Source organism: Budorcas taxicolor, chromosome 7, assembly GCF_023091745.1.
Source record: "Budorcas taxicolor isolate Tak-1 chromosome 7, Takin1.1, whole genome shotgun sequence".
Taxonomy (NCBI): domain Eukaryota; kingdom Metazoa; phylum Chordata; class Mammalia; order Artiodactyla; family Bovidae; genus Budorcas; species Budorcas taxicolor.
Genome location: NC_068916.1, coordinates 22,795,308 through 22,807,760, shown reverse-complemented (window position 1 = coordinate 22,807,760; position 12,453 = coordinate 22,795,308). Strand labels below are relative to the sequence as shown.

At 37.4% G+C, this 12,453-nt stretch overlaps 1 protein-coding gene across 1 annotated transcript in view; it reads right to left on the bottom strand.

Moving 5' to 3' along the window:
* Positions 1–12,453, bottom strand: part of FNIP1 (folliculin interacting protein 1) — a 121,012-nt gene that overhangs the window by 61,908 nt on the left and 46,651 nt on the right. The window contains exon 2 of the mRNA XM_052644368.1: positions 9,891–10,017. Coding sequence (XP_052500328.1) covers positions 9,891–10,017 — 127 coding nt within the window. The remainder of the gene's footprint in view (positions 1–9,890; positions 10,018–12,453) is intronic.

The window sequence follows — 12,453 nt, the reverse complement described above, 5'->3', positions numbered from 1 at the left end:
TTCTCATCTTGTACAGGAGATCACACTGACTAAAGGCTCATTCTATGCATTCATACCTGACTCTCAAAAAAATCTCTGATGAAGTTTATTTATAATTTTAACTTGCCAATATGATACATGATTGTCTCAAAAATGTGTAAGAGCTGACCAGTGGAACAATTCTCAAAATTTTTGAAAATCTGTCTCCCAGGTTAAAATCCCCAATTTGGCTCAAATAAAATTCTCTTTATTTCTTCTTGACTGTTAACTGAATTTTCATTGACACAAAGGAATCTAGGTCCCACTCTGTCTTTTAACTACCCTTTTCCCCTCTCCGTACACTGCTGGTAAGTACAATCAGTTTTATTGGTTTACTATTGTTCTTCCAGTATTCTTTTTTCAAATATAAGCATATTCTTTTTCCTCTTCTCTTTCAGAAAAAGTGATTCAGTTCTGCCCTTGCTTTATTTTCCACTAATATCATAGAGAATCATTTCATCTGTCTTTAGAAATCTTCCTCATTCTTTCTGTTTTAAATACACTTGCATAGTATTCCAGTGTGGAAATATACTATAGCTTATTTAACCAGGATTCTGTTAATGACATTGCCAATGGAACTGCTGGATCAAAACATAAATACATAAAATTTTGGTAGATACTGCCAGATTATCCTCCATGGATATCATTTCATTTACTTTAACAGCAAGGTACTGTCACTTAATAATTGGGTTTTTCCCAATCTAAAAGAAAAGCACTAAAACCATGATACAGTTTTTCTTTTCATTTCCTTTACTATGACAAAGAGGAAGAATCTCATTGAACGTGGAAGGCCATGTTTTCTTGGTAATGTTCGTTTTATTTTTTACATTTAAATGTCTGATACACTTGAGACATGAATCTAAGTTGATTTCTCTTATAACTGGCTAATTATCCCAATACCATTTATTAATCTTTACCCTACTGATTCAAGGATGTCTTTATCATATACTAAATTCCTACATGGATTTAATCTATCTGATCTTTTATTTCCATTAGTCTGTTGGCCTACTTATGCTCCAATAAAATACTGTTTTAATTATTGAGACTTTATAATGTATTTTTCAAATCTGATAGAATTAACTCAACCTTACAACTCTTCTTTTTCAGTTTTCCAACCTATTATTGCTATTTTTTTTTCCATTTGAACTTTAGAATCTGCTGTCTAGTTCCAGAAATGACCACCCACCAATAATATTAATAGTTAAGGTTGGTATTTTTATTGAGATACATTTTTTAAAAAGCAACTTAGAACAGACAACGTTGTAACCAAAAGTACATTACTGAGAAACATATTTTGCCTTTTGATTTGTTCAAGCTTTTATGTACTTCAGCAGACTTAAAAGTTTTAAACATAAAGATTTTGTTAAGTTTATGAAAAGGAACTTTCAAAAATTGCTGTTTTAAATGGAGCCTTAGATTCCTTCATACTTCCAACTGGAAGTTATTTGCATATACTGAGTTCACTGATTTCTGTATATCAACACTGAAGAAGATTCAATAACCTAACCAAATCCTATGTTCTAAATCTGGAATCACAATTACGATTCTACTATTGGCACTTGTAGAATTTCAGTGTGCAAAACTCTGACATGTTAAAATTTATATTCACCTTTCCAAAGATAATGTGAGCCTGTGAATGTGAAGGCTGAAACATGAGTTACAATGCAACTTCACCAGCAGTATGTAAAAAAGCATTAGATTATTAACACAAAAACAATGTCCAGGATAAAGATAGCAGCATATGATCAAATCACACTTGATCCATCTGCCTACATCAGTGTTCAAAGAAAGCACATCTCAATAAATTTCACACTTCAACTAGATGATGAATAAGGTCTGAGGATCAAATGTAAAAAAATAAAAATAAACTTTTACAAACACGTGAACTCTCTGGATTAAATCCACTGAATACCTGACTCATTTGTCACAGAATATAACAGAGCTGGAATGAATAAATGTTCTGAGAAAGTTATACATTAATAAAATTTTATTTCAGCATTTTAAGACAATAATCAGGAAGCTGCTGATGCCCAAACTATCTCATCATTATGCACAGACCCAAATGTTGTGTAAAAACTTCAAAATTAGCATTTACATCACACTCTTTGCCTATACAGAACTCATAATTTAATGCTTTTTTCCCCAGTAGATGAAACAAAAAACTCTTAATGATTCCAACAGCTCACAATCGGGGGGGGGGGGGGGGACATGCTCTCTGTTGTTCAAAAGGAATATATAAAATCTTCATGAAAGTATTTATAGGATTTTGATAATAAACTTCCTAACTTATAACCTACTTGCAGGTCAGGAAGCAACAGTTAGAACTGGACATGGAACAACAGACTGGTTCCAAACAGGAAAAAAGAGTACATCAAGACTGCATATTGTCACCCTTCTTATTTAACTTCTATGCAGAGTACATCATGAGAAACGCTGGGGTGGAAAAAGCACAAGCTGGAATCAAGATTGCCGGGAGAAATATCAGTAACCTCAGATATGCAGATGACACCACCCTTATGGCAGAAAGTGAAGAGGAGCTAAAAAGCCTGTTGATGAAAGTGAAAGAGGAGAGTGAAAAGTTGGCTTAAAGCTCAACATTCAGAAAACGAAGATCATGGCACCTGGTCCCATCACTTCATAGGAAACAGATGGGGAAAACAGTGGAAATAGTGTCAGACTTTTTTGGGGGGGGCTCCAAAATCACTGCAGATGGTGACTGCAGCCATGAAATTAAAAGACATTTACTCTTTGGAAGGACAGTTATGACCAACCTAGATAGCATATTAAAAAGCAGAGATATTACTTTGTCAACAAAGGTCCGTCTAGTCAAGGCTATGGTTTCTCCAGTGGTCATGTCTGGAGGATGTGAGAGTTGGACTGTGAAGAAGGCTGAGCACCGAAGAACTGATGCCTTTGAACTGTGGTGTTGGAGAAGACTCTTGGAGAGTCCCTTGGACTGCAAGGAGATCCAACTAGTCCATCCTAAAGGAGACTAGTCCTGGGTGTTCACTGGAAAGACTGATGTTGAAGCTGAAACTCCAATACTTTGGCCGCCTCATGTGAACAGTTGACTCATTGGAAAAGACTCTGATGCTGGGAGGGATTGGGGGCAGGACAAAAAGGGGCAACAGAGGATGAGATGGCTGGATGGCATCACCGACTTGATGCACATGAGTTCGAGTCAACTCGGGGAGTTGGTGATGGACAGGGAGGCCTGGCGTGCTGTGATTCATGGGGTTTCAAAGAGTTGGACACGACTGAGTGACTGAACTGAACTCATAATTAAAGCTGATCAAAAATATGTACTGAATAATTAACACATGTGAGGCAGGGTACAGTTTAGGAAACAAAAGTGAATAACAGACAAACTTTTTACTTTTTTTTTGCAATTTAAAAACAAATACAGCTATGACACAGAAGTCTATGAAAGGCTATCAATATAAAAAAGGACCATGAGAATTCTGATGTAGGAGAAAAGATATATACCTGGAACAATCAGAAAGGATTCATAAAATTGTGATAAAATAAACCTGAAACAGGGTAGATCTTCATCTAGGTTGACAGCACATAAGATGAGGATACATAAAACAAATGAGACTGCAAGTACTCAAGGCTGTTTGATTTCCAGTCACTGATGAGCCTAGACAAAAGTTCAAAAAGAAGAAGCAGGCTTGTAAGAAAATTTCAGAAGACTGAATGGACAGTATGAGATTAGAGCCAGTGGACAGACTGAGAAACATAGAGACTAAAAGACTCACAGATAAGACCAAGAAGAGATACTGAAGAGATACAAAGGAGAGACTGAGATGAGACACTGAGGAGAGCCTGAGAAACAGTGAGGCAGAGAAACAGAGACACAAACACACACTGAGAAGGACAAAAAAAAAGACAGAGACACAAAAAGACAGGACATATATACAAGAAAGTAAAAGGATAATCACATATTTGGTGTTGGGTAATGAGACTTTGTGAAGACTTGCAGGGAAAGAAAAAGAGCTAACCAACAGAGAAGGAGATAGAAGACTAATCAGACTAATGAAGCATCATCTCAGAAAAGGTGGACAGGAAGGGTTTAAGAAACACCATGAAAAGAAGATTCATAGCGATGTTTAAAACAGAAGGGAAGAATGCTACAGAAACACAATGAATAGCATTAATCAAGAGAAACAGTAAAGAGGTCATATCCTGCAATTCAATGGAACATCATCAAGAAGCACACAAAAAATTTCAATAAATATTTGCTAAAGAAATAATGAAGAGAGTATTAATTAATCATTGTCAACCTGTCAAGTCTTAGCCAAGGTCTGCTGAACTATTAGCATTCTAAATATAAAGATGGCATGCTTATCACATTTGCAGCTAGATTTAGATTTCAACTGTCTGCTTGACCAGCTACAACTTTGACTCTTAGGCATCTCAGTTCAGTTTAGTTCAGTTCAGTCACTTAGTTGTGTCCAACTCTTTGTGACCCCATGAACTGCAGCACGCCAGGCCTCCCTGTCCATCACCAACTCCCGGAGTCGACCCAAACCCACGTCCATTGAGTCGGTGATGCCATCCAACCATCTCATCCTCTGTCATCCCCTTCTCCTTCTGCCCGCAATCTTTTCCAGCATCAGGGTCTTTTCAAATGAGTCAGCTCTTCACATCAGGTGGCCAAAGTATTGGAGTTTCAGCTTCAATATCAGTCCTTCTAATGAACACCCAGGACTGATCTCCTTTATGATGGACTGACTGGATTTCCTTGCAGTTCAAGGGATTCTCAAGAGTCTTCTCCAGCACCACAGTTCAAAAGCATCAATTCTTTGGTGCTCAGCTTTCTTTATAGTCCAACTCTCACATCCATACATGACCACTGGAAAAACCATAGCCTTGACTAGACGGACCTTTGTTGACAAACTAATGTCTCTGCTTTTTAATATGCTGTCTAGGCTGGTCATAACTTTCCTTCCAAGGAGTAAGCATCTTTTAATTTCATGGCTGCAGTCACCATCTGCAGTCATTTTGGAGCCCAGAAAAATAAAGTCAGCTACTATTTCCACTGTTTCCCCATCTATCTCCCATGAAGTGACGGCACCGGATGCCATGATCTTCGTTTTCTGAATGTTAAGCTTTAAGCCGACTTTTTCACTCTCCTCTTTCACTTTCATCAAGAGATTCTTCAGTTCTTCTTCACTTTCTGCCATAAGGGTGGTGTCATCTGCATATCTGAGGTTACTGATATTTCTCCCGGCAATCTTGATTCCAGCTTGTGCTTCCTCCAGCCCAGCATTTCTCATGATGTACTCTGCATAGAAGTTAAATAAGCAGGGTGACAATATACAGCCTTGATATACTCCTTTTCCTATTTGGAACCACTCTGTTGTTCCGTGTCCAGTTTTAACTCTTGCTTTCTGACCTGCATACAGGTGTCTCAACAGGCAGGTCAGGTGGTCTGGTATTTCCATCTCTTTCAGAATTTTCCACAGTGTATTGTGATCCACACAGTCAAAGCCTTTGGCTCTCACTACTCAGCTATTCAACCATTTTGGTTGAATTCACCAAACACTTCCTTCTCCCTCATTCCTCCCACAACCAACATGGTGGTGTTTTTCAGTATATTTAAAAAACTGACATATAAGTGAGAACAGAATCATATTCCATTCAGATGTATGGCATAATGATGATGCGGTGGTTGTATGCATTATGAAAAGATCTCTAGAGTAAGTCTAGTTAATATCTCCAGAGAAGACATACAGATAGCCAACAAGTACATGAGAAGAGGCTCAACATCACTCATTATCAGAGAAATGCAAATCAAAACCACAATGAGGGACCATCTCACGCCAGTCAGAATGGCTGCTATCAAAAAGTCTACAAACAACAGATGCTGGAGAGGGTGTAGAGAAAAGTGAACCCTCTTACACTGTTGTTGAGAATGCAAACTAGCACAGCCACTATGGAGAACATGTGGAGATTCCTTAAAAAAATGGAAAAAGAAGTGCCATACGACCCAGCAATCCCACTGCTGGGCATACACACCGAGGAAACCAGAACTGAAAGAGACGTATGTACCCCAATGTTCATCACAGCACTGTTTACAACAGCTAGGACATGGAAGCAATCTAGATGTCCATCAGAAGACGAATGGATAACAAAGTTGTGGTACATACACACATGGCTAAGCAGTCAGTTCTAACGAGGTGGATAAAATGGGAGCCTCTTATATAGAGTGAAGTAAATCAGAAAGAAAAACACCAGTATATTAACGCATATATATTTTTAAATTTAAAAAGATGGTAATGACGACCCTATATGCAAGGCAGCAAAAGAGACACAGGTGTAAAGAACAGACTTTCGGACTCTGTGGGAGAAGGCGAGGGTGGGAAGATTCGAGAGAACAGCACTGAAACAGGTACACTACCATATGTGAAACAGACTGCCAGTCCAAGTCCGATGCAGGAAACAGGGCACTCACAGCCTGTGCACTGGCACAACCCAGAGGGATGGGGTGGGGAGGGAGGTGGGAGGGGGCTTCAGGATGGGGGGACACATGTACACCCATGGCTGATTCATGTCAATGTATGGCAAAAACCACCACAATACTGTAAAGTAATTACCCTCCAATTAAAATTAATTAAAAAATATAAGTCTAGTTAACATCCATCGTTATGCATAGTTATGAAAATTTTTCCTGTTATGTGACCTTTTACATTTTAGCAACTTTCAAATATACACTATAGTGTCATTACCTACAGTGATCACAACGTACATGTCATGTATAGCCCCATGACTTATTTTTTTTAATAACTGGAAATCTGTACATTTTGATGCCCCTTCACTCATTTTCCCCACTCCCCACACCCTGTCTCTTGCAACAACCTATTTGTTCTCTGTATCTGTTATTTTTTTTTTACGTTCTACCTATAAGTGAGATCATACAGAATTGCCTTTCTGTGTCTGACTCCTTTCACTTAGCATAATGGCCTCAAGGTCTATCCAAGTTAACAAAAAGAGCAAGGCTTCCTTTTTTTTTTGGCTGAATTATATTCATTCATCCATTAGTGGGTGCTTAAGCTTCACCCATGTTGGCTATTATAAATAATGCTGCAATAAACATGAGAGTGCAATGCACATATCTTTTCAGGTTAGTGTTCTTATTTTCTTCTGATAAATACAGAAGCAGAACTGCTGAACCACGTGGCAGTTCTATTTTCAATTTTCTAAGGGATCTCCTCATTGTTTTCAATTTGTGGCTACACCAATTTCCACGCCCACTAATAGTGTACAGGGGTTCCCTTTTCTCCACACCCTCGTCAACATTTGTCATTTCTTGTCTTTTTGGTAACAGTCATCCGACAAGATGATACATCACTGTGGTTTTCATTTGTATTTCCCTGATTATTAGATGCTGAGCACCTTTCCATGTTATCTGCTGGTCAACTCTATGCCTTCTTCGGAAACTGTCAATTCAGATCTTCAGCTCACTTTTTAATTACATTGTTTGTTTCTGCTACTGAGTTACATGAATTCTTCATATATATTTGATATTAACCCCTTATCTGATATATGATTTACAAATATTTTCTCCCATTTGGTAGGTTGCCTTTTCATTTTGTTGATGGTTTCTGCTGTGTGGAAGCATTTTAGTTTGATGTAGTCTCATTTGTTAATTTTTACTTTTCTCATCTTCGTTATCAGTCTCATATCAAAAAAAAAAAACCACACCAAAGACAATGTCAAGGAGTTTACTGCTTGTTTTATTCTAGGGGTTTTATGGTTTTAGGTCTTATATTTAACTCTTTAACCCATTTTGAGTTAGCTTTTGTGTACAGTATTAGAGAGCAATCTAGTTTCATTTTTTTGCATGTGGCTGTCCAGTTTTCCAGCATCATTTACTGAAGAAACCATCCTATCCCACTGTATAGGTCTTGGCTCCTTTGCTGTAAGTTAACTGACCATATATGTGTGAATCTATTTCTCGACTCTCTATCAAAGTGAGTTTTTGGAACATGAACCAGATCCCTACAATGGTTTCCCTCTGCACAGGATATAATCTAAACTTCTAACTCAAAGACCTATAAGGCCCTAAATACTCTGGCTCCTATTCTACCTCGCTCCAATTTCATCTCTCAACAAAGTTACATACTACTTTACTATCATTCCAGCCAGACTGGTCTTGTTTTACATCCTTCAATTCACTGAGCTCCTAAGTCACTCTATAAAATGCATTTGCTGATTCTGCTAAAAGGAATACTCATCTCCTATACCATGCCTTTAATTTCTTCAGATCCCAAGTTGAATGTCACTTCCTCACTGAGACCTTCCTTAATACTCCTACACCCAAACTGATAAGAAATAGGTTCCTTCCTGTGGAATCTCATAAGAATTCTGTATGTTTCTTTCACAGTTGTTCTTATTGTTGTCGTTTAGTCTCTCAGTTGTGTCCGATCCTTGGTGAACCCATGGCCAAGGACCCCACACAGCACGCCAGGCCTCCCTATTCTTCACCATCTCCCACAGTTTGTCCAAGTGCATGTCCATTGCATCAGTGATGCCATACAACCATCTCACTCTCTGCTGCTCTCTTCTCCTTTTGCCTTCAATCATTCCCAGCATCAGGGACTTTTCCAATGAGTCGGCTGTTCTCATCAGATGACCCAAATATTGGCGCTTCAGCATCAGTCCTTCCAGTGAGTATACAGGGTTGATTTCCCTTTGGAATTATTTATTTGTTCAATCTTTACCTCTGTAAGAATGTCTAATTGCAGGCAACAAGAGAGGTAGAGACATAAATCTCCAAGTGCCTAATGCTTTGTAGATACTTAGTTATATGCACAACTAAGTAATACTTTAAGAAAATGTTGCCATTTTATTTGTCAGACTGAAAAAAAAAAAAATCAGGTAACAGCTAAGAAATCTAAACAAAGCACAATCTCCAGAAAACTAAATGTGTTACTGATCAGAGGAACATCATAAAACCTGACAATCAAAATAACTCAAAAATTACCAAGTACTTATTACATGCCACTTAAATAGACCATGAAGATGTTACTATAAATAAGACAATAGACCGCATGCAATAAATCAGATTTTTATAAGAACACAAAACCTCAAGTACAAACTCCCAAGTAGCTGTATGCCTATTAAAAAATAACTCTTTGTCTATTATAAGTCAATTCTATTGGTAGAAAAATCTTTCCCAAAGTATTCTGCTTTGAGTTGTTTACTGAAATGTTAGTGGAAATTGTCAATTTAGGGGAGGAGAGAAAAGACAGTTCCAGGCTTCCACTTCCAGATTACAGATCCAGGAGATGGAGAGTCCTTATGCCTGAAATGGTAACAGAAGTAGCAGTAGCAAAATGACAGCCATCACTTGTATCTACTTGGATGACTAAGTGAATGGCCATGTACTCCTGCTAAACTAGTCATAAAATATTTCAAAATATGATAGTCAAAGTCAACCGAATAGACATTCTTGCTACTGCTGTATAGAACGGGAAAATATAATGGACTAGGGCCTAAGATTTAACTTGCTTTGTACCTTCAGACAAATAATGTCACCTCTCTGGTCACACTTTCCACAGCTATATAAGATGGGAGATTTATTCAGGTCCTCTTAAAGAATCCCTGTAGCTCTGGTCACACCTCACAATACAAGTATATAAGTCAATGTCAAACTAAAATTTTCTCTGGTACTAGACCAATCAATGCAAATAAGGCAAATATTTTTTCCTTTAAAAATTCTCAAAATCGGTGCTCTAAATTTTAATAACATGCTAAAGATGTTTTATATTGAGAGATTAAAAGTACCATAATTGAAATCTGACTCACTCTTTCTTGAATTAGAATATTTGGCATCAAACGTAAACCAAACCAATAACAGTGCTCACCGATACTGATATGTCCTCATTTTTTCTCTTAACACTGGAGTCAAACAAGACATTTCTCCCTCGTCTTTCACAGTCTTGATATACAATCAGTCGAATCTGGCCTGGATCAAACTCTGGCAAAGGCCAACTTTAAAGAAAAATAAAGATTCATTAGAATTACTTTAATAAATATTCCACATAAACACCTGGAAATAAAAACCTATATAATGAAACCCTAAGTTGTAGTACTGCTGCTCAAGGTAATACAGAGGATCTTTATATAAAATACTACCATTTAGTTTAGGGCTGAAAATTTACACAACTATGGCACTTTAGGTTAAAAAGAAAGAACAGTTGTGGCAAGCATCATTCAGTGTATATAAAATATAGTTATCCCACATGAATCTAAATATAGCTAATAAAAATATGTAAAAACATTTGCTATAATGAAAATATATACTTATTTCATGGCATGGACTCAGATGGCATGAGATTAATAATCCTTATTTTTAAATACTTTTGTTACTGTTTTTTTAATATGGAAATGAAAAAAACAGATCCAGTTTTCAGTTTAAATAACAAAAGCTAATTACTTATAAAACAAAAACGTGTAAAAAGGTGGTGAACATCCAAATGGGATAGAAATTCCTCATATATATTTGATACGAGTGAAAACGGCATAATCTTTTTGAAGAATAGGTTTTAAAATATATACACTAATTAGACAACATCTAGTAAAAATGAAGTTGACCCAACAATTCTATTCCAGAAAAGTATGCCATTATACAAGAATGTTCAGAGCAGCACTGTTCACAATAGTTGAAAACTGCAAACTATTCATATACTTACCAACAGAATGGGTAAATATTCATACTATGAAACACTACACATCAAACATAATGAATGAATCTCAGTTGCAGGCAAAAACACCAATAGACCATGAGCAAAAGAAATTAAAACAATTACACACATACACACAGTAGTGTATTTTGTCATTTATAGAAAGATTCAAATCAAGTAAAGCTTTGTCAAGTAATGCACATTTAGTTTTTTAAACTATCAGGAAAACAAAAGAAATGATGGCTTCAAAAGCTTGGAGAGTGGTTATAGCTCAGAGTTAGGTGAGGGTGGTGAGATTTCACCAGGAAGGGACATACCATGAGGACTGGGGCACTGATGATGTTCTATTTTTGACCGGATAATGTTTACACAGATACGGTACCAAAAAGAAAAAAGAAAAATGCCACTGCATTTGTCCTGTGTACTTTTATACAGGCATTGTATTTCACAACTTAAAAAACTAATGGAATGAGTGAGATGAGGAGAGGAAAAGAGAGGAAGCAATGAACTGTATGAGAGAGATACTCATCTCGTAAACTGCATGCACCACAACTTACGGGACAGCTGCTAAGAAAGGAGAGAACTGTCCTTCCAGGAGCTGCCTGTTGTTGGTTAGGCCAAGTGCTCAATTCCTCACAGTCACGGCTTTTGATTACATTCCTTCACTTCCTTAAGAGAATCTTAACCCTAATCCTAGTACTTCCCTGGTGGCTCAGTGGTAAACAACTCGCCTGCCAATGCAGGTTCAATCCCTGAGTTAGGAAGATCCCCGAGAAAAGGAAATGGCAACCCACTCCAGTATTCCTGCCTGAGAAATTCCCCATGGACAGAGGAGCCTGTCCATGGGCTTACAGTCCATGGGGTCGCAAAAAAGTCGGACACAACCTAGCAACTGAACAACAGCAGCAACTCTAACCCTGTCAATGAATGTTAAAAAAAAAAATCCATAACCGGCAACATAAAACATCTTCACCCCAATCTTGACAGAAAATATAATTTTAGTTTTCTTCTATTTAATCCTTAGCACATGTCTATGAACTGATGAAAAACTTATCCCGGACAATCAAACTAAACCAGGGATTCATCCTTAGATCACAATGATTTGCATCCCACTGAACAGCTTTTATTGAACTACGCTTTGATGTTATGCAAAGGAAACCATAAAAGGACAGACTGATAGAGAAAATCAGGAGGTTAGTCTCAAGGAAACTAAGACAGAGGAGCACTTAAGAGAGGAAGAAGAAATATCATGGCTGTTACTAAAAAGTACCCACTAGTTTTAGAAACAAGTCACTGGTGACCATGATAAAGACACTTCTAAGTACAGGGGTCAGACTGCAGAGATTTGAGGACCGAATGAGGGTAGAGAAAATAGAGATTTTAAGACAAATGTCAAAGAAAATGAAAAAGAAAAGGAATCATGAACTAGAAGACAGCTATTCTGTTATTAAAAAGGACACGTGAACATGTTTACATATTGATGACAAAAGTGTGAAGTGGATGGGAGAGGCAGACTGACAAAGTAAGGTGTCTAAGGAAGTGGATGAGGATAGAATATAGAGTACAGATGAAAGAACTACCTCCGAAGAAAGGATAATCACTGCGCTAGGACAAGAAAAGATGGACACAGATAAAGGAAGATTCATGGATATGAGGGTAAGAATGGGGGAGTTCCTATCTAGAAGCCCTGTATACTTTCTAAAGCAGGTGAAGGAAAATAAAGGACAGGTTGTAAAATGTGGGG